This window comes from Argopecten irradians, chromosome 6 (assembly GCF_041381155.1).
Source record: "Argopecten irradians isolate NY chromosome 6, Ai_NY, whole genome shotgun sequence".
Taxonomy (NCBI): Eukaryota; Metazoa; Mollusca; class Bivalvia; order Pectinida; family Pectinidae; genus Argopecten; species Argopecten irradians.
The window spans coordinates 23,052,366-23,075,121 of record NC_091139.1 but is presented as its reverse complement, the minus strand read 5'-3'; the positions used below and the strand labels follow the sequence as shown (position 1 = coordinate 23,075,121).

The 22,756-nt window shown below is 35.7% G+C and overlaps 1 protein-coding gene across 3 annotated transcripts in view; it reads left to right on the top strand.

Annotated features, from left to right (window-relative positions):
* The window catches only part of LOC138325364 (dystrobrevin beta-like), a 52,211-nt gene that overhangs the window by 3,913 nt on the left and 25,542 nt on the right, over positions 1-22,756 (top strand). Inside the window, exons 1-2 of one of the 3 annotated variants that reach the window (XM_069270959.1) lie at positions 349-844; positions 20,519-20,623. In XM_069270959.1, coding sequence (XP_069127060.1) covers positions 535-844; positions 20,519-20,623 — 415 coding nt within the window. In that variant the 5' untranslated portion in view covers positions 349-534. Of the gene's footprint in view, positions 1-348; positions 845-11,614; positions 12,633-20,518; positions 20,624-22,756 lie in introns of those variants that run through there. The other 2 variants (XM_069270960.1, XM_069270961.1) reach the window with 2 other exon arrangements.

The window sequence follows — 22,756 nt, the reverse complement described above, 5'->3', positions numbered from 1 at the left end:
GTTTTTCCACACTACAATACTACTATTACTAGTACTGCTACAACTAGTGCTAATACTGTCGATGGTTGTGGGCAATCTTCAGATCAAACATGCTCTGTGTCAGGTACAGATGCATTAGCTGTCCGACGCACAGCAACATGCAAGGCAAATGACTAGTAAACCGTGATGATGAAATTGTAATTCTCTGTTCCACAGGTTGCCTTAGGCAGGTTTTGGACGTATATATATAGATGCACTTCCTAAAGGTATTATATATATATATGTTTTCAGATAGATCATGGTTTGTGGTATTGTTGTCAATACTTCCTGGAGTGCTGGCTCCCAGGAGAATCCACGTTACACATGATTGAAGTGTGATCTGTTTGAACTGAGTCGATTCTTAGGAAAGGTAAAATGTTTTTGGATTTGTCTATTGACGTGATGTACGATTGGCAGTATTCCTGTGTGTACAGTATGCTTGTGGACAGTGTATCTAGAGTACAGTAGCAGAGTCTATAGCAATGTGTTGGGATAGTTCTGCCTTTTTGTGCTGTGATGGGGGATATAGCTGATCAGAATGACTGTAAGGTATGGCTTCTGGACAACGCCTCGGACCATTCCGACAACAAAGTGGAACATTTAGAGGACAATAAGGAATGTGTGGAGACTATAACTACTAACGGTCTGGATGACAGTGGTCTTGGCCTATTGATCCCGTGTCAATTGCACTGCGGTAAACCAATAAAGAAACTTAAACAAAAACAGTACAGTAAAGCTGGAACCAAGTCAAAGAGGCGTGTCAGGTGTGTAAGAAAGTGTCTTTGCTGCTGTGTGTGTGTTCAGGAGGACAACTGGAATAAAAAAGGTGAGTTGGAGACAAGTTTGGAGGCCGATGGGTCTCTCAAGACCGAAATGCAGATCACAGCTTTTATTGTTACTTTGGATGTTTGGAGCTGTTCAGGAGATGGTATCAACTTATAAGATGTCTGATTTTGGGATTACTGAAGAAGAATGTCACATTTATGAGCTCACTTGGATCATATGAGTTTAAGTTTATGCTATACTTCTGTCTGACATTATTGGGTAGGGATTCCAAATTGAACAAATGTTTGGGCTGACCCCCAGGGGACCTGAGGGGACTTGAAGGGCAGGGCCAAAGGAAGCTGTAGTTTGTTTTCTTTTTTGGTAAGAAATCCCAGGTTTATTTTAAAAACAAATCTATTTTCAAGTCTGTCTTATTTTGCATTTCCTAAGCTGAGTATAGCTATTTACTAGACCGTCTTAGTTTCCAGACCTGTTTTCGTCGGTAAAAATATATAAATAATTGATATTAAATAACAACTACTGTTACTTTTACAATCTGTTAGCACATATATACCCCATAATGATTTGCATCGTTAATTATCTGTTTCATGAATAATTTATGGCATAGCTAAATGTTGTGTCGTATATGTACAGAATTTAAAAAATCTGTTGTACAATGTCATGTATCGGAATTCAATTACGTTAAACCTTTGGTTAGTTTGAACAAATTAAATGAATATTGATGGGCCAGTTTGAATTATCCGATATTATGTTTCGGGAAAAAATTGTGAGTTCGAAGTATCCGAGTTGAAATTGGAAAAGTCTGTTTTGAGTATACAAACATATCTGGCACAATACATTGCATAAAACACCTCAATGGAACAGATAGACCAAATGCCTATTTCAAATTCAAATTTAAACTGATATCTGAACTTAAACTTTCAAAAAAACATGACCAATTTCTTATAAACGTGTTTCCAACAGCTACAGCAAGTTCAAATATACATTGTCAGGGCCAAAATTAAATATAAGGCCTTGCTATTTTGTGCCTGATATTTCAGTGTATTAATCATTAAGACATATCAGTTGATTACAATGAAGCAATTGTTATTTACTTTTAGATGTGTACTCATGATTAGTTATCATATCTTAAGCATCATTCCTCAAAGGTCATATGGCTTAGTCTATTCTATGACTATCCAGGTATCTGTTGTCTCATACCTAATCATATATGATAAATGGATGTTTGTTATAATGTCAAAGTCATTACAGTACATGTATATTGTGAAGATCAAATGATTTTTAGAATAATGTTAGGGTAGATAAACCTCATGGTCATATCAAATCAATGTTTATAGTGTATAATGTCAACATCAAATGATGTTGAGTATGATGTCAAGGTCATATGGTGTTGATTTATCGAAATGTCAAGGTCAGCTAGAATGTGTTTGGGTACAACATTTATACAGTACTAGCACATTGAATGACATTCATTGTGACATGAAGAGTAAGTGAAATGAGGATTAGGATGTTGTTAGATGTGCAGATCAAGTGATATTGATTCAGATCAAATGAAATGATATAACAAGAGTGTCATGACAATGTAAGGTCCATAATAATGTATTATGGACCTGTTGTTGTGAGATATGTTTGATACCATCACCATGGTGACTTATAGGCCTAGTAACACTGATATTTTAAGGTGCTGGCACTATATTTACAGATGGGTATTGCCCTGAGGATATCACTGTTAGTAAAAACAGAACCCTCTCTGGGACATTCTTGTCACGTGAAGCTGCCATGTTATGGTTCAATCAGGTTTTATCCACACAATTACCAAATGAAAGGTACACATACACACAAATGATCAAGGATCTGTCAATAAATACAGGTAATGGAGGAAAGATAACAGGTGTGCTATATGTTCTGGTGTCTATTGTAATGAGGAAATAGGGATATTCCCTGTTTCAAGATACACAGTACACATGAAATTAAAAAAAAAGTATGTACAGTGTATTTTCATTAATCAATGTGACTTTCATCAGGTTTGACCTCTTCCATGTCTGAACTCTATCATGTCCATCTGACCTCAATCACCTGTGACATCTCATTTGTCTGAATTCCATTAACTGTATAACCTCTATTACATCTGACCTAAATAACATCTGACCTCCATCATGTGACCTATGTCACATCTGACCTCTATCACTTCTGACCTATATCACATTTGACCTCTATCATTTATGTGACCTATATCACACATGACCTCTATTACATTGGACCTATTTCACATCTGACCTGTATCATGTCTGACCTCTATTACATCTAACCTATATCACATCTGACCTATATCACATCTGACCTATATCACATCTGACCTCTATTACATCTGACCTCTATTACATCTGACCTCTATTACGTCTGACCTCTATTACATCTGACCTCTATTACATGTGACCTCTATTACGTCTGACTTCCATCAGCTTTGACCTCTGTCATTTTTAGCCCACTATCATCATATGGTGGCTTTTCAAATCGCTTTTCGTGCGTGGTCCATGGTCTGTCCATCCTTCCATCCATCCGTCCGTCCGTGAACAATTCTTGTTGTCGTTATTTCTTTGAAAGAACAGAATGGATCATTCTCAAATTTCAGGTTTCCCTGGGGCCCTAGTTGTGCATATTGCATTTTGGAACTGATCGGTCAGTAAGATGACCGCCAGGCAGCCATCTTGGAGTTAGATAGTTAAAGTTGTTTACCGCTTTTTCTCAAAAAGTGCAGAAGGAATCTGTCTCATATTTAATATGTAGGTTCCCCTAGGGCCTTAGTTGTGCATATTGGATTTTAGGACTGATCAACCAACAAGATGGCCGACCAGTCGCCATCTTGGATTTTGATAGTTACTACTATTTATCAGATATTGCTGAAGGGATCTCTCTCAAATTCCATACATAGGTTCCCCTTGGGCCCTTGTTGTGCATAGTACCTTTTTGGACTGATCGGTCAACAAGATGGCCAATCTGCCGCCATCTTGGATTTCATTGTTGAAGTTTGTTACTGTTGTTTCTCAGAAAGTGCTGAAGGGTTCAGTATCAAATTTTATATGTAGTATGTTTGAAAAAGTTTGAAAAACAGGGTAAAGATCCCTCTTTCCATTGTTAGACATACAGCATTCTTTGGTGGGCACCAAGATCCCTTTGGGATTTTTTGTTTATTTTGTAAACTCTTTATCATGTCTGGCTTCCATTATGTTGGACCCACACCTGAGGATATTTAGGCTTTCACTAAAACTGACTGAGCTTCTACAGTTTCATATCATATATTGTAGTAGGACAAATATCAAGAAAGATAAATGATCTAAAAAGGTTATATAAACTAGAGATATGACTTTGTCTTTACTGAGAAAAACATGGGTGGATCATTTAGGTCATTTTGAATTGCACAATTTTCGATTGTTTTATAAACAGTCATAAAGATATTGTATTATATGTTTAGTTTGTGGGACCATACACATTTAGTTTTGATAAAAATAAAGAGTACTGGTAGGTTTCTGCACTAAAAATATCAATTAAAGAAGAAGTTGATTGGCACCAATTGGAGGGTACAAATGACAAACTGCTGATATATGATCACTACCAAGTCTTAAGATTGAATCTGTGAAATGAACTCTCTCTGTTATTTTCTTGTCCAAAATCTGTTGTTCAGGGAAGGAACATGTATTGTATTGGTGTGTCAGTAAATCATTGACCCGTGAAAGCTAGGCAGTGTATATATAGTCTTCTAACAAATCTATAGTAATGCTTTATTGTAGAATAAAGATTATAATTAACAGTAATAGAAAAAATGGCAAATCAGGTGATCAGGTTTATTTATACATTCTGATACATGTATACGGTATTCCGCCAAAGCAATGCTCCAAGTAAAGATGATGGTCTGTGCTCTCAATGGGATCAATTTACTCCAAGTTAGGAAGCTTTGAATAGAATACAGCAAAACTGCCTGAAATGTGTGTATTTGTGATAAAGTTAATCACATCTAGTGTAAATGAAACCTGGTCAAGGTATTTTTGGGTCACAGTCACAGAAATTAAGTTAAGTCAGTCTCATCTAATTGAATTGAAGCTTGGTCAAGTTGTTGAGATTAAGACATTTTTCTGCCCTGTTTTGGTAATTTTGGTAACCCAGAATTTTAATGGATTTTGAAAAATAGTGTTAATCATTTCCATTTTTACTAAAACTTGGTCAAGTTACACATTATTTTTTTTATGGATTTTGAGTTAGTGTGTCTACTAGGGAAAATTTTATCATAGTACTGAGACTTGGCCAAAAAAGATTTATCATGTATTTCTTTTGTCAAATGGATTGTAATTTTGGGTGACAAGCAAGATAAGGAGACAATTACAAATTCTGGTTATAAACAGGCTTGAATGTAATCCAAAATGATATCTTTGCTTTTTGGGTCAACTCCAGCTTTAGACGTGGTGGTTTTAGTACTAACTCTAGACACCCCATTGTCTCGGTCAAGCTTTTAAAACACTGGCCATCAGCGGTCATCCAGTACAAGTCATTACAAGAGGCGATGTAAACTATCTCTGATAACATTGAACAAGCTAGTGTCTTGATGGTATCTAATAATAATTATTGAGTACAAATTCAAAGCTTTCTAGCTATATATATATAGGTAACTGGTACTAGTTAGTAGTTATGACTGTATCAGAAAAATGTTGTGATAATTGTAAAAGGCTTAAGCTTGTAGGAGTTCTGAATCCATATTCAAAAGTGGCAGTGCCTATCCAGAATATAAGATAACAGCAAATTAGGGAAAGGATGTGCGACACCTGGCAGTAAATAAATATCAGAGATTCATGAAGTCAATTGAACCATTTCCTGTCCAGCTATATATTTGTAGAAAATCTCACTGGGTGTAAACCTAGAACTTCTGTGATCATGTGACTAGCAAACCCATGGTTTCAATTTGTATAATTTCCAGAGAGCATTACTAAAAGACCTGCTAGCTGGGGAAAAAACCTCAAAACAAAGTTCCCAATCATAGTCAAAATACTTTAAGAAAAACAAAGTTCTCTAATCAGATCTAGAATACCAGTAAATTAAGGAATTGAATTAGAAAACCTCAATGGCCTTGGTAATAAAATAGAGGCTTCTTATTTGTTGAAATTTAGAATAGATATCAACCAATTTCAATGAAAATTGTTATATCTTTTCAATGGCGGTAGTATTTTGATGCAGAATTATGTATTTGCACCATTTCATGCTCCCCTTGAGAGCCCCACTGATACCCTAGAGTACTAAATATTAGTGTGTTAAAAAGGAGTTGTTTAACACCATTGCATTAATGATGTCACACCTCACCTTTGAACATACCCAAATAAGTCCAAATTAGAAATCTGAAATCCAAATTTTATAGAATGTTTAATTTTTCTTTTGTCCTGCAGGGGTCAAGTGGTCAAATTACTGCACTTATTCTGTGGACAGCGAGTTTGAATCTTACAGAGGTGGTTGCCGGGTACTGACCATATAGGTTGGGTTTTATTTTTGGACCTTCAGTTTCTTGAATTTTTGAATTAAGTACATGCATCCTTAAATGGCTTTCTGTTTATAGGATGTAAAACAAAATAAAGCTTTTCTCCCTGGATGTTAATAAAGGAGAAACGAATGATTGGTCCTACCAATGTCGACTGGTCGAAGCCTACTATGGTATTGAGGGCACTCCCTGTAATGGAACTTATTGTCTTGATTTTAGAGAATTTTAGGTGTCCATACACTCTTGTCACATATGACCAAGTAAAGCTCGATCCTTCTTAACACTCTCAACTCAGCAAGTTATGTGTGGAAACACATTAAAATGGCCAGATCCAATTCATTTTTCATAAGGTAGTCCATCAGTCGTTGGTCTGGTAAGGCAGTAACCATTCGTCAGTAAGTGGAAACGTTTCCTCTGGTAAAACCCAGTATGTGTAGCTAGTGGTTTTACTGAGTGCTACATCGTTGGTGAGCATCATCCTGTAAAAATCAAATGTAGTGAAAAATTAATGGAGGTAGGACCTGTGATGTCTCTCGTCTAGCTACATCATCTATAATGTAGGCTGGGAAGGTTACTCGTGGTGCAGACAGAACATGCATTAGTTTGCATTCTCTTTTCACGTCATAACAGCCACCATACTATACATCATGATCATCAACACAATCTCCCTGCCCCTAATTGGTAGTTCCCTTTGAACGGATGTAATATTCTGATGTCATATGTTGATGTAGTTGGTTTAACATATAATGTCAGCAAGTTTTACAAACCAGTCTTAAAGACAGATCAACGCTTCCCATCATATCATATATAGAAGTTCTTCTACTAAAACACATTTGTCCCGGTAATCAGACACATATGGAGTAAAACATGTTTATAATGAACATGCTGATAACAAATTATTGGTTATAATATAGAATTTTTTGTTCCTCCTCAAGGTTTCTATAAGATGTCTAATTTGTGCAAAAAAAACTTTTCTTTATAATATACTAATTTAATTACTGTACTGAAATATTAGAAAAATAACAATTTTAAACAAAAATGGCCACTTCTATAGAAATAATGTTCAGTTTATTGCTTTCAAGTGATGGAAAGACTGATTTGTAAAATGGAACATTCTGTGTAGTCATGGAATTGTAGGAACTGGTATTCTCTCTGTTAGAGTACATTAATCCTAAAGTAATTGGTGGAAATTGTACAGCATACCCGTATGAAGCAGAAACTTGTTTAAAAGTTTTATTGGCTGCTGAAACAAAACTATATATCAACATTTAGACATACTCTTACAAATTCTCAAGCTTGGCGGTCAGTAGAACATAGCTAAATATATTGAGAGTATTGCTATACAAGTATACAAAAGTTTTCTTCAAACAAACCTTTGTGCATTGTATCCTATTTTTGATTCATTGATGCATATTCAAGAAATCATTGTCTAAATGTTTGTTGCCATTCTGTCAAAAAAGATCAAACCATCATATGATTTTTAGGTCACCTGACCATAGGTCATGGTGACATTTTGTGATAGTCTTTTGGCTGTCGTTGTGTATCGTCGTAGTCCGATGCGCGACGTCAGTTAACATTTCCTTGTGAACGCAATAACTTGAGTAAAATTTTACCGTGTTTAATGAAACTTAATATGTAGAGTAACATTGGAAAAGTCTCGGACGAATTTAAAAATCAGCTTGATTCGACTAACATTGGAATAATTTTGGTTCAAAAATCAGTGTGATTCGATTGTAACTTAAAGAGTTATTGCCCTTTGTACAAATAATTAATATTTTACCTTGTGAAAACATGGTAACTTGAGCAAATATATATTCAGTTTCATGAAATTTTGTATTTAGACTAAGATTGGAAAGATCTTGGATGAGGTCAGAAATCAGAGTTATTGCACTTTGCACAAATAATTAATAATTTACCTTGTGAACATGATAACTTGAGCAAATATACACTCAGTTTCATGAAACTTTGTATATTATTTAACTTTGTGAACATGATAACTTGAGTAGATTATGATGTCCCAATGACATCAAAGGCTTTAATTAAAATGTGTAAAAAAAAAAAAAAAAAAAAAAATACTGCAGAAAAGAGATTTATCTTTTTTTTGACTTAAAAAGATCTATCAATGATGACTGTCAGGAGGCCTATGGTTTCTTTGTTGTTTTTGTTTTACATGCAAGCCGCAAAAAAAAAAAGTCATTTTAATGATGTCTGATACTTATGTGTAAACGCTATTTCTAGGTACATTTGGCAAACCTGAATCCATCCATTAGGCTGTAGCATGCTATGATGAAGGCCTACAAAGTTTGTTCATATAATGATCTTTGATCTTTATTCAAGGTTACAGGGATCAAGTAACGACTTACTGAACTTACTGCATACTGTCTTTCTTATATGTATTGTGAATAGCCATATGACCGTTAAGGCTCATTGGGCCTTTTGTTATATTCTATATTGCTGTATTTTCTTTTGCAGTAGATTTTGTTGAGTGTGACTAATTCTTTTTGAATGTTACAAAAGCAATGTTATATAAAGGTAAGTCATAATGATTTATGCAATAGAAAGTTTTATATATGTTTTCTTAAGTCAAATAGGTACTTAAAAGTTCCAAACTATATCTGATGAAATTACTGTGCTCTTTGCCCATGGGCAATGTGTATGAGTTCCTTCCCTTTGAATGCCATAGTGCTTGAACTAGTGAAAAAGTCAACCTTTGTGATATATAGCAACTTTAATGTAGCCTTTTAATTGATAATCATTAAAATCAAATTAGAGCTTCTACATCAGAATCATTGGCAGACTCCATTATATTTGTCTGCAAGATTATTGACGAGAAAAAATATGCTTATAACCATTTAATGCGATCAAAATATAAGTTATCGTTATTATTTAAATAATATGTAAGTTGAAGAAACATTTGCAGAGAGAGAAAAACATGCTGTTTTTCTTAAATTGTCATTTCATCCGTATGACTATGGTGATTTGACTGTCCCCTCCTTCAACCTCTAATCTAAAGTCCTTTTTAGACCGTCGCCAGTAACACTGGAGGGGACTATAGTGTTAAAACTCATCGGTCTGTCTGGATTTTTTTTTTTTTTGGTTTTTCCGATGAGAACAGATTGATGAATTTTATTGAAACTTCAAACAATTCTTCGCGTATGAGTTTACGCAGCTTAATTGGGGTTGATTTTGAGGTCAAAAGATCAGTGTTACTAACAATGGATTTTTTGTCCATCATTATTTCCTTTAAATTGCTACTATAGTCATAGAGTTTTACATGGATTGTAACTGGCCAGGAATATCATTTGGAGGAGTCAAGGCCGTGGTGGCTGAGTGGTTAAGATGTCTTGACCTATTGCCACAAGCCCTCCACCTCTTGGTTGCGAGTTTGAATCTGGTCAGTGATTTTTCTCTGAGTACTCTGGCTTTCTTCCACCAACAAACCTGGCACGTCTTTATAAGACCCTGGCTGTTAATAGCACGTTAAACTTATAAAACCCCAAACCTTCATTTGGAAGAGGGAAACAGAGTTTGTATAAATTTTGGCTCTGACCCCCAGGGGATAGGAGGGGTGGAGCCCCATAGGGAAAAAAGAGTTAAATCCTTTAAATCGCTACTAGTCATAGAGTTCTACATGAATTGTAACCAAATGTGGTCAGAAACATCATTTGGGGAAGTGGAACAAAGTTTGTATAAATTTTGTCTCTTATCCCACGGGGGCAGGAGCGGTGACAGTCCAACATTGTCCAGTGAACTCCTCCTAAACTACTAGACAAATTTTGATGAAATTTGGTAAAAAGTTGAGTAAACTTTATTGGGTTCTGCAATTTCTCGCATTCTTGATAGGGTTATCCCGCGGTTGAGAGGGAAAAGATAACTCTGTCTTTTACTGGGGTAGGGAAAAGACAGCTCACGCTCGCTAGACAATGACGTGAGGTCATCAATACATGCAGTGCCTATTGTCGGCGACAGGATGGAAGAAAAAGAATCAAACATGGGTCTATCAATTGGACAGGGATATCTCAACCCTCATGAAAGATGTTGGCTGCCAACCCTCGGCAAGCTTTGGTTTGACCAACCATAATCTTTCACTTGGGTAAAGATATCCCTGTCCACTTGACAGACCCATGTAAGATTCTATTAGTCCCTATTAATGGAGTTATTACTAACTACCGTATTCAACCCAATTAGCGCCCATGTCCCTATAAACGCCCCTCCCGCTTTTTGAGGCCTCGATTTCAATTGCCCACGCATAAATAAGACCAAAACTACACAAAACTGTCTAGATTTGCAATAATTATGTCTTATTAGCACCTTTTCAATTTTTTAAACGCCCTGGGCGCTTATTGGGTCGAATACGGTATGTGCAGCAGGGGTATTTTTCTGCCACTCTGGTTTTAGCCTGTTTAATCCAAATTATGTCCCTAAAATATTTTTTGTATATTATAGAGACACAGTGATGTAGATCAACCCTATAGAGTTTACCTTCAAGGACTGTGTATACTATAATGTACCATATTTGCCATAATAAGCACCCCTTCCCTTTTCTGGAGAAGAGTTGGAAGTTGTATAAATGCCCCAATCCCATGGATTGAACAATGCTTTACAACATGTAATGTCTCTAACATTAGCATTGTAACACATAAAAAAATGAATTCGCTGGTTGAACCTGAAAAATGTAACTTGATTTCCTCTCTGTATGCATGCCTGTCCCCTAAAATCTAGGTCAAACACACATATAGCTGCAATCACAATTTTTTTTTCATTTGTAGGGGTTCAAGCTATACTGGATTTTGTTACAGGAGATATATAGGTTCTGCATCAAATTATATATATACTACTGCGGGTGTTGAGGATATTGCCATGCTTAGCAGAACACATTAGGTCTTAATTATTGATTGATGACTTCGCTACACGTGTTGTGTAGGGTTTTACAAATTAAATAAATTCTGTTTCATTCACCCTTCAATAAACCCTATAAAAAGGGCAGAAAAAGTAGTGTTTATCTGCATAAAAGCTGTGTGTATTAAATTTTACTGCTGAATTTGAAGAAAGCAAAAGTAATTTCTTCCATGATTGATCATTTCTATTTATTGATATGATGTACAGTATTGTACTTATAGCTAGGATAATTAGGCGACCATATTGATCCATGAACATGCATGAAATTTTTATTGGCCATTATGTATGAGTTTGTAATGAAGGTGGTAACAATGGTGGGTGATTTGTAAAGCAAGCCTAGTCATAAACATTTGTCAATCAATCAGCTTCCAGGGCCAAGTCTGGGTACCATGCCGCTCACTGGCGTGGTGTTGTCGTTGTTATCGTAATCATTGAGGGGCTTGCATTGTACCTGACCAGAATAACAGTGTAACGAGTCGCTTCTTTATAGATCAATAACATACATACATATATATATATATGCAAACCTCACCAGGCTTATTAACTACCATATTACAGTGGAAATCCACAGCTGTGGATCATGGATGCTGCGATTGTCCTGTAGAATTGTCTCTTGGTAGATGTTAAAATCTTCATTGCATTGTTCTGATATGGCTATCTTTGGTAAATTTGCCAGAACAGGCATGTGTATATATATGTAGTGTTGTTGTCTGTGATGTGGAAGCCATGATGGATAAAGGAATTGGACGTCCTCCGTTTGCTTGCTTCAGTGTTTACTGAGAGTGTTTACATGCTTGGCCTAACCATAACATTGGTTGGCAGCCATGATGGTTCTACAGAGGCTCTGGTATAAGCAGCTGATGTGTTTGTTCTGTACATGACTGGACCCAGAATACTGGTGTATTTGATAGAGTGTAAATCAATGTATTGATGAACTCTCCAGTAGGTGCTAGGTACAGAGCTGTGTCATACCGACTTGGTACCCGAGTGTGGAGTGTCGTCTGTGAGTGGGATACACACATACACAACATGTGCTTTACACATCCCCATACGGAACCTGGGTTGCTGTGAGAGCCCTAAAGATTTCTGTGTGATACTACTGAAGGGATTTCCTGCTTACACTGTGTTATTGATCTGTAACTACGGGGATGCTCTATATTGGAATATATCCAGGTTAATGAAGGACTTTCCCGTGACATCACAGCTATAGGGATCTCCCTGTTAGGGATCTCCCTGTCACATTACATGGTCTGTTAGACCACCACATCTGTACCGTGTGATTACACACACACATGTATTAACTCTGGGGTTTTACTCCATACAGACAAAACAGAAATGGAGTGTCTCGCTTATAACCAACAGAAATTTGCTTCTGTCATTCACAACATCAATAAGGAGCTGAATGAGAAGGGTAAGTTAATATGGCTGACAGAAGAACAATGTACACACACACACATGACTTTAAATTTATTAAACACTCCTTTTGGAACCAACAAAAACAGTGATAGAAATACAATATACCAGCTGCGGGTTTTACAGTTACATGGATACAGATATCAAACTGTGTTACACCTAGAGGATAGAAATACAATATACCAGGTTTTACAGTTACATGGATACAGATATCAAACTGTGTTACACTAGAGGATAGAAATACAATATACCAGTTTTACAGTTACATGGATCATATCAAACTGGTTACACCTAAGGATAGATATACAATATACCGGTTTTACAGTTACATGGATACAGATATCAAACTGTGTTACACCTAGAGGATAGAAATACAATATACCAGGTTTTACAGTTACATGGATACAGATATCAAACTGTGTTACACCTAGAGGATAGAAATACAATATACCAGGTTTTACAGTTACATGGATACAGATATCAAACTGTGTTACACCTAGAGGATAGAAATACAATATACCAGGTTTACAGTTACATGTACAGATATCAAACTGTGTTACACCTAGGGATAGAAATACAATATACCAGGTTTTACAGTTACATGGATACAGATATCAAACTGTGTTACACCTAGAGATAGAAATACAATATACCAGGTTTTACAGTTACATGGATACAGATATCAAACTGTGTTACACCTAAGGATAGAAATACAATATACCAGGTTTTACAGTTACATGGATACAGATATCAAACTGTGTTACACATAGAGGATAGAAATACAATATACAGGTTTTACAGTTACATGGATACAGATATCAAACTGGTTACACCTAAGGATAGAAATACAATATACCAGGTTTTACAGTTACATGGATACAGATATCAAACTGTGTTACACCTAGAGGATAGAAATACAAATACCAGGTTTTACAGTTACATGGATACAGATATCAAACTGTGTTACACCTAGAGGATAGAAATACAATATACCAGGTTTTACAGTTACATGGATACAGATATCAAACTGTGTTACACCTAGAGGATAGAAATACAATATACCAGGTTTTACAGTTACATGGATACAGATATCAAACTGTGTTACACCTAGAGGATAGAAATACAATATACCAGGTTTTACAGTTACATGGATACAGATATCAAACTGTGTTACATAGAGGATAGAAATACAATATACCAGGTTTTACAGTTACATGGATACAGATATCAAATGTGTTACACCTAGGAAGTAAATACAGGTTTTACAGTTACATGGATACAGATATCAAACTGTGTTACACCTAGAGGATAGAAATACAATATACCAGGTTTTACAGTTACATGGATACAGATATCAAACTGTGTTACACCTAGAGGATAGAAATACAATATACCAGGTTTTACAGTTACATGGATACAGATATCAAACTGTGTTACACCTAGAGGATAGAAATACAATATACCAGGTTTTACAGTTACATGGATACAGATATCAAACTGTGTTACACCTAGAGGATAGAAATACAATATACCAGGTTTTACAGTTACATGGATACAGATATCAAACTGTGTTACACCTAGAGGATATGAAATACAATATACCAGGTTTTACAGTTACATGGATACAGATATCAAACTGTGTTACACCTAGAGGATAGAAATACAATATACCAGGTTTTACAGTTACATGGATACAGATATCAAACTGTGTTACACCTAGAGGATAGAAATACAATATACCAGGTTTTACAGTTACATGGATACAGATATCAAACTGTGTTACACCTAGAGGATAGAAATACAATATACCAGGTTTTACAGTTACATGGATACAGATATCAAACTGTGTTACACCTAGAGGATAGAAATACAATATACCAGGTTTTACAGTTACATGGATACAGATATCAAACTGTGTTACACCTAGAGGATAGAAATACAATATACCAGGTTTTACAGTTACATGGATACAGATATCAAACTGTGTTACACCTAGAGGATAGAAATACAATATACCAGGTTTTACAGTTACATGGATACAGATATCAATATCCAGTTTTACTTAATGTGATATACACCTAGAGGATAGAAATACAATATACCAGAGTTACATGGATACAGATATCAAACTGTGTTACACCTAGGATAGAAATACAATATACCAGGTTTTACAGTTACATGGATACAGATATCAAACTGTGTTACACCTAGAGGATAGAAATACAATATACCAGGTTTTACAGTTACATGGATACAGATATCAAACTGTGTTACACCTAGAGGATAGAAATACAATATACCAGGTTTTACAGTTACATGGATACAGATATCAAACTGTGTTACACCTAGAGGATAGAAATACAATATACCAGGTTTTACAGTTACATGGATACAGATATCAAACTGTGTTACACCTAGAGGATAGAAATACAATATACCAGGTTTTACAGTTACATGGATACAGATATCAAACTGTGTTACACCTAGAGGATAGAAATCAATATACCAGCGTGAGGATGATATCAAACTACACCTAGAGATAGAAATTATACCAGGTTTTACAGTTACATGATACATTTATCAAACTGTGTTACACCTAGTAGAATACAATATACCATTTTACAGTTAATGATAAGATACAAACTGTGTTACACCTATGCAATATACCAGGTTTTACAGTTACTTTATAGTGTACACTAGAGGCACTATAAATCATAGTAAATAAAATCAGATTATTTAATGCGTTTGATAAATTTCATATTACATTTGTACGTTTTTACGATCGGAAGATTCCATTTAATAATGAAAAAAATAAGTGAAACTTTTAATTTCATCTCTACTGTGACAATTATGTGATGTCATATATAAATTGTGACTTCAAAACTACTACATGGGACGTCATAATAGTATCAATACACATGTGTATTATGATATTTGGACAGGCAATTATGTGATAATACAATATAAAATGTTCCTGTGAAGAAACCAAAACCCCAAAATAAGCCATCAGCCATATGCATGAATAAACGCAATCACATGAATGATAATCCAGTCCAGATGTGACGTTTCTGCCCGCTGAGACAATCATGTGATGTCATATATAGATTATGACTTCAAAACTATATGTAATGTCATAATAATGTTGTTACACATGTGTCTTAAGATATTTATGACATGGCCGTATGGCATTGCTGTATGGGCCAGTTATATTATAAATACATGTGTCAGTTTGTTAGGTTAGGCTCTGCTTGATGTGTAGTCATTGTGCTTCGTTTGTTATCATGCACCGTGTGCTTCGTTTGTTGTCGTTCACCGTGTGCCATCAGCTATCAGTCATGCATCTGTAAACTTGTAAAATTTTAAACTTTTTCTCAAGCTCCGCCTACGAAATTTAGCTGAAATCCAAGATGGCCAAGCCGTCATCTTGAAAACACATGTTGGACTTCTCCTTCTACTTGTGGAATTAAACTGAAACTTGCTTGAAATGATCCTGACATGGTCTCGCCAAGTGTTGTTAATCTGAAATTCAAGATGACCGTTACAGCGGCCATCTTGAAAAAACATTTTGAACTTCTTCTCAAGTTCTACCAGTGCGATTTGGCTGAAACTTGCCTTAAATGATTCTGACATGGTCCAGACAAAGTGTTGTTATTTTTCGGATTGATTCAAAATCTAAGATAGCTGCCACAGCCGCCATATTGAAAACACATTTTGAACTTCTTCTCAATGTCTACCACTGTAATTTAGCTGATACTTGCCAGACATTGTCCATATCTAATTAATTTCCTTCACAATTGTTGCCAAGGTAGTTAGATGACCGTTTAGACCCTTGGTCCTCTTGTTACTAATGCTAACTAATTTTCTTTATTTCCCTGGATCATTTATATATGTCAAAATCATCTTTTGGCATACATATGTATTTTTGTCCTTATACAAAAAACAATAAATAAGCAAAATAGAAATGAAAACTCGTGTCAATTTCACATCCAATTTCGTATTTGCATATAAGATACTGAGGGTAATATACTTTACAAAAATCTTAAATAAAAACATTGTTCCTCGAAATTTACAATTAAATTTTGCAAGCTTGAAGTTTGTAGCTCATAACCCTACCCTCTTTTCATTGTGTTGAAAGATGGGTCATATGCATTTGATTATTAGCTCATTAGGTCCGAAGAACTAAGGTAAGCTTATGCAAAAATACCACTGCGTCCGGCGTCCAGTGTCTGTCCGTCAAGTCCGGCCTCCGGCGTCTGTCCGTCAAGTCCGGCGTCCAATGTCTGTCCGTCAACAATTGACTTCTTCATAACCCCTGATCGGAATTTCTTATGGTTTGTTTGTTTGTTTGATTAATTAACGTCCTATTAACAGCTATGGTCCTTGTAAGGACGGTCCTCCCATGTATGCGGTGTGTTGCGTGTATGTTGAGCGAGGTGCGTGGTTTGGGAGACTATGGTATATTCATGTTGTGTCTTCTTGTATAGTGGAACACTAATTTTCTTTATTTCCCTGGATCATTTATATATGTCAAAATCATCTTTTGGCATATTTTTGTCCTTATACAAAAAACAATAAATAAGCAAAACAGAAAATGAAAACTCGTGTCAATTTCACATTCAATTTCGTATTTGCATATAAGATACTGAGGGTAATAATATTTTACAAAAATCTTAAATAAAAACATTGTTCCTCGAAATTTACAATTAAATTTTGCAAGCTTGAAGTTTGTAGCTCATAAACCCTACCCTCATTTCATTGTGTAGTAAGATGGGTCATATGCATTTGATGCATGATTATAGCTCATTAGGTCCGAAGAAGCTTATGCAAAAATACCGCTGCGTCCGGCGTCCAGCTTCTGTCCGTCAAGTCCGGCGTTCAGCGTCTGTCCGTCAAGTCCGGTGTCCAACATCTGTCCGTCAACAATTGACTTCTTCATAACCCCTGATCGGAATTTCTTATGGAGAACCAAATGAAAATATACAAATGGTTAGGCTAACCCCTCGGGGGCCTAAGGAGTGGGCCCAAAAGGGGTCAATTAGGCTAATTCCATATAAATGACTTCTTATCTAAAACTAAGCATGTGCAATAGTAGCATCCTTATATGGTTGTGATTCAAAATTGTACAAAGAATGGTGCTGACCCCTGGGGGCGTCAATTTGCATGGCTATTGTAATATAAAACGACTTCTCTTTTTCTTCTCAGAAACTAACCAAGATCGGTCCATGATGCAATATTTACATTACCACTGCACAGTACAGGTCTATATGTTGCTACTAAGCCCAATGTATGTTATTTTCTAATATTTACATTTTGCCACAGCGACTCCCATTACTCTAATGATAATTGTAATCTGCATTATGAGCCAATAAATGCAGCCTAGACTTGGTGTAGTAATATCTACATAAATGGATGTGAGTCTTGTTTACTGACACCATGTTAGTCCGCGCGGGACATTGTAGTTGAATGAACCAGTTTGGTTATGAAACTCCTAAAAAATCTTTTTAATGTCTTGATAATTGAATGTAAACTTGAAAATCTGTTGAAAACTTTGAAATCGTGTTATCTTTCCAATTTTTTTAGGGACTATTTTTTTATCACATTGAACTTGGCTGTTGAGGTTAAATGGCTGAAGCCGGAAATGTTATTGTTCACTTTGATCTAAATTATGTTTTACTTTGAACTAGAAAGTGAAATGTACATATAACAATTAAAGGATCGTTAGATTGCATTTATTGGATGTGCAATTAGGGCGCTATGAATAATTCACTGAAAAATATAACATATTCTAAAAATTGATCAATATGGAAATATATTCTTATTAAAATATTTGAAATTGATTAAAATTTTGTACTTATCGTTGTATATCCCATTTTATCGATGGGACTATTTCATCTACTTTTATTGTATAGTCGATTGTCTGTGGCAACATACTGGAAGTTGCAAGATCTCAACTCTTTCCCGCCAAATAATTGGCTGTTCCATCAAATGATATTTTTCACTTATCAAACATATAACTTTTATTTCCTTACTTAATTTTCACCCTTTTTCTTTTTATAATGGAAATGACTATTTAGATGTTAATATAAGCATTGGTTGTCATATTTTGGCATGCATTTGTGTGTAACATATATTGGGTATTCTAGCTCGTCAATTATAGTGTACATCATGGTGCGCTAATATAATGCACACCATTGGCTATGTTAGAACACCCAATGTATGTTACATACAAATGCATGCCAAAAATATGACAACCAATGCTTAAATAGTAGCATCCTTATAAGGTTTGGATTCAAAACTGTACAAATGATGGTGCTGACCCCCTGGGGGCCTAAGGGGCGGGACCAAAACTCCAAAAGTGTCAATTAGGCTATTTGTAAGTCATCTGACCCGACGTGTGAGGATGACCTTTAGTCATCATGCTTCGTCCTTATTTGTGTGCCGTGCACCATCCAACATCATTAACTATTCATTCAAATAACTTCTCTATAACCGAAAGGCCAAGAGTACTCACATTGGACCTGCAGCATGCTGGCATGAAAGACTACCAAATGTATTTTAATGAATGACCTTGACTTTCATTCAGGGTCACAGGGGTCAGAAAGGCTAAAATCTTTAAACAACTTTTTGTGAATAACTAAATTGAGGCCCAGGGTACTGATAGATCAGTAGCATGCTGACATGAAGGGCTACAACTTTGTTCAAATGAATGACCTCGACCTTTGTTCAAGGTCTCAGAGGTCAAAAAGACTACAATTTTTAAACAACTAAAAAGAGTCAATTACTAAAAGCCCTAGCGACCTGATATTGAGACTTACATTAAATTTAATACCTGCCTCTTCCAGGGATCAAACTTGGGACCTCTGGATTACTAGTCTGACGCTCAACCGATCGATCTAAAGAGAAGTTCTCTCTAGCCGAGCGGTATATTGTGGCTAATATTGACCAGGGTTACATGAATGACCTTGACCTTCACTCAAGGTCACAGGCGTTATATAGGCTTAAATCTTTTAACAACCCTTTGTGAATAATGAAGAGGAGGCCCAGGACGTAATGATACTGGCCTGTAGCATGCTTCGGGAAATATGATTTGCTTGGGGAAACAAATCTTCATGTCTCCCTCACACCGGGGCAATAAATGTTTATTGTGATTATATGGTACACCTGATCATGGGCTCTCTGTCCAACTAATGCCGCTATAAATGCTGATAGTTAATTGTTTATTGATGACGTTCTGCTTCTTTTGTTGAGATTAAATTGGCAAAATGAACTAAACCCTGTGAAGGGCATCAGAACCCTTGTTTCAATGGGAATAAGCAGAGTAATAATAAAAACCTTTCAAACATGGAGACAGGAAATATTCGGGATTTCAGTACAATTCTAAGAGATCTAATTCTAAATAGGCAGTTGTCAGTGGCACAGTAACCTTTAACAATTCTTGAATCTTCATAGAACAACTTCATAATACCACATAATGGGAATTTTTTTACGAGGATGATATTTTTGTCATTTCACGGAAATTTGATCTGCAAAATATAACTAAATGGTAAAATCATATATAACCTTAAATACAGATCGCAAAAAATTAAAAAACATTTGAATTTTTCATTTTCTTGTTTTTAGATAAAATCACTTATTTTTTATCCACAAATATAACTGACTAAGGATAAAATTTAGTTATTTGATAAATTAAGAAATTTCAATGAAACTGGGACCAGATATGGAAAGGTGTGGATCGAGTCTGTCTTGACCATTATTGTATTGACAAGAATTCATATTTGCTGTCACAGCACATACCTAACAATTGTGATAAATGAAACTTGTTTTGAAATAAATAGAGGTGTTTTCATTGACATTTAGACTGACTCATTTACATTTATTTTTCAGGCTACATCCAGGAAAATAATGTAGAAGATGAAAACAAGATTCTAGAGGATCTGAGTCCAGCATCCGATACATTCCGAGACAACCGTCAGCTTGTGACCGAGATGCGTAGGTTTTTCAGGAATGTCGTTTTGTGAGCGGCTATTCCCATGGGGCGATCAATACACCATTTATATTGTACTGGTAGGAGAGATTGTAACAAAGTGACATAATTAGGACACGGTGAGGGGGAGGAATCAAGGGCTCCTTACATCTCTTCTTGTGTCTACATATGTCCACATCTATCCACTATTATCCAAGTCTATTGTTAATACAACTAATCTTAATTCTTTACATAGTGTGAATGTATTCTTCAGCTAAAGTGGACTCCCTTAGTCCAAATTTACTATGACATACATATCATGTTTCTTCACAAAATGCCAAAAAAGCCTAATAATAGATCCATTTGAAAACAGAATTTCAATAGATTTTAGCTGTTAGAAATAAAAAAAAAAATAAAAAATTATGTTTTCTTTAACATTAGCAAATTCTTTTGGTTAACTTAAAACTTTTTAACCTTTTCATTCAAACAACTTCTTCTCAATAACCGAAAGGCCAAGGGTACTGATATTTGGCCTGTAGCATGCTGGGATGAAGGGCTACCAAGTTTGTTCAAATGAATGACCTTGACCATCATTCAGGGTCACAGGGGTCAAATAGGCTGACATCTTTAAAATTGTGTTGTTAATAATTAAGAGTCCTAGAGACCATCCTCAATACTCCAGGGGTTCCAATCAGTTACGATCTCTACACCCCTGGAGTATCTCATAGTGAAATTGAAGGCAGCTCAGCGAAAAACATTTGACCGATCACAGGCCAGCAAAGATTTCCTTTGAAGACTACAGAAAGGGCGACGCCTTACATCAAAGCTACACAGTCAACCATACTGTACTGTTATACGACTCTTTTGATGTACATCAAATGACTAAATTACCTGTTCTGTTCTGTTGCCTCCAGTTTTAATATGAGATAGTCCAGGGGTGTAGAGATTGTAAGTGATCGGAACCCCTGGAGTATCGAGGATGCCTAGAGACTAGATATTGGACTTGTAGCATGTTGGGGATCAAGGGACCTTTATTCATGGTCTAATTCATGAAATATATCAGAACCTGGATCAAGCTTAATAGGTACCCGGTAATTATCAGATTATGCCATAATGTAGCATCTGGTGGCCATCTTCTGTCAACAATTCACTTCTTCTTCATAATCACTGGTCGGAATTTAAAGCTATTGAGACGATGACGATTGTCTATTTCTTCTTTTTAACAGAAAATTAAAAAATTTTAGCTCACCTGGAGCAGGAGCAGTAAGTCCCAATAGGGGTAAACAGGGGTTAATCATTTAAAATTGCTCCTATTCATAAAGTTTAACCAAATGTGACCAGAAGCATCCTTTGGGGGGGAAAGGGGAACAGAGTTTGTATAAGACTTGGCTCTGACCCCCTGGGGCAATATGGGTTTGACCAAACAGGGAAATTAAAAGTAAATCTTTATTATTGAGGAAATGAAATCAGGTGAGCGATAAAGGCCTGTATGTATATTTAAGTCACCTGAGATGAAGCAAGTGACCTATTCTAATTGCCTTTTGTTTGTCCTCATGCATCATGCATTGTGTGTTAATAACCAATTAAAATGTTTGACTTCTTCTCCAAAACTACTGAAGCAAATTCATTGAAATTCTGCACAAGCCTTCTAAGCCAAAAGGAGCCAAATGACTAAAATTTCAAAATCTCTTCTGAACTCACAGATGTGATGGAATAAAATGCTCATCATAGATTAAAAGGTCAAATTGATAAAATCGCTGACTGATTTCAAGAGTATGATAGGCCACATCTTCGCAAGCCAAGACTTCTGATTACATTACACTCCACTCGTGTAATAAGAAGCCTTGGCTAGCAATGATGGATAGGCCAATATATAGTGTTTATATGTCTTTGTTTCGGTTTTTATCAGAACTCAGATGACTGTTAAGGCCTATGGATCTCTTTTTCTTACACACTAAAATTTGGGAACTTTTGTTATCTGGACTACACCAGACTTAGCCTTACCAAAATATATTTAAATATTAAGAAATAGGAAATTAATAAAAGAGCCTGAATCACTAAATCAATGCCCAAAGAGCAAGTGACCTTATGCTGTCCTGCTGTCAACTTTTCCCTTTAGACAACTTTTGTCAATAATCAATAACCTAAAAGCCTAAAGA